This window comes from Emiliania huxleyi (assembly GCF_000372725.1).
Source record: "Emiliania huxleyi CCMP1516 unplaced genomic scaffold EMIHUscaffold_394, whole genome shotgun sequence".
NCBI lineage: Eukaryota > Haptophyta > Isochrysidales > Noelaerhabdaceae > Emiliania > Emiliania huxleyi.
The window spans coordinates 63,133-68,306 of NW_005199016.1; the positions used below are offsets into that span (position 1 = coordinate 63,133).

Below are 5,174 nucleotides of genomic sequence, written 5' to 3' on the forward strand. Positions count from 1 at the left end.
TCTCCGCCGCCGCCCTCACCGCCCCCTCCGTCGCCGCCGCCGCCATCACCGCCGCCGCCATCGCCACCACCTCCCTCGCCACCACCGCCCTCCCCGCCCCCGCCAAGCCCGCCTCCGCCGTCGCCGCCGCCACCGTCGCCTCCGCCACCATCCCCGCGGCCGCCCAGCCCTCCGCCACCATCACCACCACCGCCCAGCCCTCCGCCCCCAAGCCCGCCCCTGGTGGTAGAGTTCGCAGAGCCCTCATTCCACGGCTTATGCTTGCCGCTCCAATGCAAGAGGCGGGCCTCGCAGATCCTCTGCCGAGGCACGTGCTTCCATCCGAGGCCCTCCGCCATCCAGGTGGATGGCAGCTCCTGTAAACATCCGGACGAACCATTGGCGAAGAGCAAAACGAGAGGAGTCTGCGTGTCGCTCGTTGGCGTCATCCCGGCGAATCCGGAAAAACCGAGGACGGTCTTCGGGCGCAAGGCGAGCGACTCCACAGCGCGTTGCGTGCCTCGCGCACGCCACTGGTCAAGATTGATGGCCATTAGGCCGGCGTTCCAGACGGAGTCTTGCTCTGAGACGCGTGTCAGGCCGAGCTTGCGCAGCCGCCGGGCGAGTCGCCTGCACGGTGATGGCGCTGGTTCTGCAAGCCGCCACAGCGAAGCCGAGCAATGCAACAAAGTCCTGCGCTGGACTTGGAAGCGGCAAGCGGGGGGAAAGCAGTGGGATTCCTTCCGCCATCGCACATGTAAATTTTTCAGGAGTTAAAACTTTTTATCATGTGCTGTGAGAGAGAGTTGTCTTGTTTAAACTTTTTATCAGACATAAGAGAGTGTGGTCAGGGCGCCTCGCTCCGCAGGTCGCACTAACACCGTCACACGCACGCCTGCCCTGTGAACAGCACAATGACGGAAACTTTGGTGGTGCCACAACAGCGAGTGCTCTTCTGGCTGCCAAAGTGGCCAGACGCATGCTGGGATGGCAGGGACACGAGGACGCGCGCCTTCGAATCTCGGCCCCCGAGAGCTCGGAGCAAGCATCGCTGCAAGGCTCCGCGTCGCCTCATTCTGCCTCCCCATCGACACCCACTGCATCAAGGTTTGGGTTGTGCGAGATTTCTGCCGGGCACTTTCATACCCGCGTAGAAAAGCTGGTACCAGCCAGTGTGGTGCCCGAGACACACATACAGCTGTACGGGGCTGTAGGCGGCAGAGCGGATGCTGGCCTTGGGTCGGCAAATGTGTCGAGTCCCATCGCCTGGGTGTCTTAGTACCGGGTCTCACTGGGATCACTTGTGAACTTGTGTGACATTGAAACACCCGTACAAGCGGTCGCCCGTCCCGCGCGATGTAGACATATAGACGCCACGCCCGAGCGCTCGTGTGTCGTGTGCCATGCGCGGCGCGCCGCGGCGCAGCGCCCGAGAACATCGCGGACAGGCGCCGCCGCTCGATTTCCTATAAAAAGTTGTCGAAATTTATGGTTAGATATTATGGAGCCTCACTCTCGTACTATGAAGCTCATAATGAGCTTCATTATGAGGCTGTGATACATAGTTGGCTTCATAGTGCCGACTGTGAAGGGAAAGGATATCCACCTCGAGAACGCGGCTAGGAATTCTTTTTTCTGCGACTCTGGCGACGAGGAGAGGAGGGTGCCGTCGCTGCTGACATAGCTGTCGCTGTGCTCGGGGCTTGCTCATGCTCGTGCTCTTCGAGACGCCAGCGGGCCACGCGCTGTTTCAGCTGCTCGACGCTGGCAAGCTCAAGAAGCCGGACAGCCTGAGGGAGAGCTTCAGCTCACCCGACAAGACGCGCAAGCTGTGCGCAGCCCCACAGTAGCGCATGCATGGGGACCGTGACGCTGAGCGTGGCCCGAATGGCTCGTTGCCGGCGCAATGCACAGCCTGGGCTGCCCCGTCGCCGCCCCCGCGGCCTCGTGGGCGTGCGGCTTTGCCCCCGACCGCCGCCGCCGCCGCCGCCCCGCGCCGCAGGGTAAAGCTCAAAGCCTTTAAAAAGTTCGAGGACACGGCGGAGGCGGTGCAGTCGGCGACGGCCCTGGTGGAGGGCAAGCTGAGCGCGACGATGAAGAAGTTCCTCAAAAAGAACGTCGCCGGCCAGGACCTGAAGGAGTCGCTCGCCGTGTGCGACGCGAAGCTGGGCGCCACCATCAAGGAGAAGCTCAACATCGCGTGCGTGCACGACGAGGGGGTGATGGAGCTGATGCGAGGGCTGAGGGCGCAGGTCGAGGAGCTCGTCACGGCGGCGACGCCCGCCGAGATGCGCTCGATGGCCATCGGGCTAGCGCACTCGCTCTCGCGGTACAAGCTCAAGTTCAGCCCGGACAAGGTGGATACGATGATCGTGCAGGCCATCGGCTTGCTGGACGACCTCGACAAGGAGCTAAACACGTACGCGATGCGGCTAAAGGAGTGGTACGGGTGGCACTTCCCGGAGATGGGCAAGATCGTGCCGGACAACCTGATGTATGCGAAAACCATCCAGAAGATGGGCGTGCGCACAAAGTGCAAGGGCCTCGACTTGTCGGATATCCTTGCCGAGGAGGTCGAGGCGGAGCTCAAAGACGCCGCCGAGATCTCGATGGGGACCGAGGTGTCGGAGGAGGACGTGGCCAACATCCTCATGCTGTGCGAGCAGGTCAAGACACTTCCGAGACACTTCCGAGACACTTCCGAGACACTTCCGTGACCAACATCCTCATGCTGTGGTCGGGCAGGTTGTCTCGCTCTCCGAGTACCGCTAACCCTGACCCTAACCCTGACCCTGACCCTAACCCTAACCCTGACCCTAACCCTAACCCTAACCCTAACCCTGACCCTGACCCTAACCCTGACCCTGACCCTAACCCTACCCCTACCCCTACCCCTACCCCTGACCCTAACCCTAACCCTGACCCTACCCCTACCCCTACCCCTACCCCTGACCCCAGGTCGTCTCGCTGTCTGAGTACCGCGCGCAGCTCTGGGACTACCTCAAGAACCGGATGAACGCCATCGCGCCTAACCTCTCGGTGATGGCCGGCGAGCTGCTGGTGCCCTCTGGCTGTGAACAGCGTCTCTTCACACCTCTAGCCGTGAACAGGTGATGGCCGGCGAGCTGCTGGTGCCCTCTGGCTGTGAACAGCGTCTCTTCACACCTCTAGCCGTGAACAGGTGATGGCCGGCGAGCTGCTGGTGCCCTCTGGCTGTGAACAGCGTCTCTTCACACCTCTAGCCGTGAACAGGTGATGGTGGGCGAGCTGGTGGGCGCGCGGCTGATTGCGCACGCGGGCTCGCTGATGAACCTCGCAAAGCAGCCCGCCTCCACGGTTCAAATCTTGGGCGCCGAGAAGGCGCGCGCCCTCCTCGCTCCGCCGGATCTCGGCGCAGTAGACGCACCCCGGCACACCCCGGGCCCTCGACTTCTGTTTGGTTGTGTGTGTGTGGTGAGAAGGAGGAGGGGGGGGGGGGGGGTAGCAGAATTCGAACGCGCCCATGCCGCCCCTCCCCCTCCCCCCCCCCCTGACATCCCCCCCCTCCCCCCCCCAGGCGTTGTTCCGCGCGCTCAAGGCCAAGCACGACACGCCCAAGTGCGGGCTCGACCACCACGCGTCGCGATTAATGAACCGTCAATGAACAGTTGATGAGCAACCAATTAGGTACGGGCTCATCTACCACGCGTCGCTCGTGGGGCAGGTCCGCGACACTTCCGAGACGCTTCCGAGACGCGTCCGAGACACTTCCGAGACGCTTCCGAGACGCCTCCGAGACGCTTCCGAGACGCTTCCGAGACGCCTCCGAGACGCTTCCGAGACGCTTCCGAGACACTTCGGAGACGCTTCCGAGACCTTCGGAGCGGCCCTCACGCCTCTTGAGACGCCTCCCCCGAGGTGCCCGCCGACACGTCCACTGACACGTCCCATGACACCCACCGGACACGTCCACTGACACGTCCCATGACACCCACCGGACACGTCCAGACACGTCCACTTGACATCCACACGACACGTCCACACACGACACGTCCATCGGACACGTCCATCGGACGCGTCCACTCCTGACACGTGCACCGCGCGGGCCGCGGCAGGCGCAGCCAAAGCACAAGGGCAAGATCTCGCGCGTCCTCGCGGCAAAGTGCGCCCTCTCGGTCCGCGTCGATGCTATTAATTAACAGTTAATTAAAATTTAATTAATAACTAATTAGGTGCGCCCTCTCGATCCGCGTCGATGCTCTCGGCTAGAGCAGCACGGCCGCCCATTGCTTGCATTAATCAAGGTCATTACTCCGTTTGATTTAAGTACTAGGCGAGAGCAGCACGGCCACGATCGGCATCGACTCGCGGCTCAAGGTCCGAGACACTTCCGAGACGCTTCCGAGACACTTCCGAGACACCTCCGAGACACTTCCGAGACACCTCCGAGACGCTTCTGAGACACTTCCGAGACACCTCCGAGACACTTCCGAGACACCTCCGAGACGCTTCTGAGACACTTCCGAGAAGGAGAGGTACCGACTCGCGCCTCAAGGTATCTCCCCCATATCTCCCCTCATCTCCCCACATCTCCCCACATCTCCCCACATCTCCCTACATCTCCCTCCATCTCCCCACATCTCCCTACATCTCCCTACATCGCGCATCAAGGTCGACCTCGCCCCTTCCCCCGACCCTTTCCCCCGAGCCCTTCCCCGGCCCTTCTTCCTGCAGGTCGAGGACCGGCTGCGGCAGCTCGAGGGCCGCGCGCCCGTCGAGGCGGCGGATGCGGCGCCGGCGGCGCGCCCGCAGCCGGCGGTGGTGATGGCGGCGGACACCGACAAGGGCCGCGGGTACTCTGTGGCGGCGGACTCTACGCTCGTGCCGAGCGGCAAGAAGAAGAAGGGCGCCAAGGACGAGGCCGACGACGACGCGGCGGCGGCCAAGAAGGCCAAGAAGGCCAAGAAGGCTGCAAAGGAGGGGGAGGGGGAGAAGAAGCGGAAGCGGGACGGGGAGGGCGGCAGCGGCGGCAAGGACGGCGAGAAGAAGAAGAAGAAGAAGGACAAGGACAAGGACTAGCGAGGGGCGCGTGCCTTCGCGCGCAACCCCGTGCCCCCCCCCCCTCCCCCCTCGCCACCCACCCCGACGTTGGGGCGGGGCAGCGCTGACCTCGCGCCCGTTTGCCCCTGCGGGTGTAGCACTCTGTTAAACGCATC

At 63.2% G+C, this 5,174-nt stretch overlaps 1 protein-coding gene across 1 annotated transcript; it reads left to right on the forward strand.

Moving 5' to 3' along the window:
• Window positions 1–1,688: 1,688 nt before the first annotated feature.
• On the forward strand, window positions 1,689–4,157 carry EMIHUDRAFT_75659 (hypothetical protein; the record flags this gene model as incomplete). The annotated part of the gene is made up of 7 exons (XM_005771017.1): window positions 1,689–1,810; window positions 1,982–2,645; window positions 2,938–3,018; window positions 3,232–3,375; window positions 3,536–3,576; window positions 3,646–3,682; window positions 4,074–4,157. 7 exons carry the CDS (start codon window positions 1,689–1,691, stop codon window positions 4,155–4,157), a joined length of 1,173 nt encoding a protein of 390 aa, XP_005771074.1.
• Between the last annotated feature and the right edge of the window lie 1,017 nt (window positions 4,158–5,174).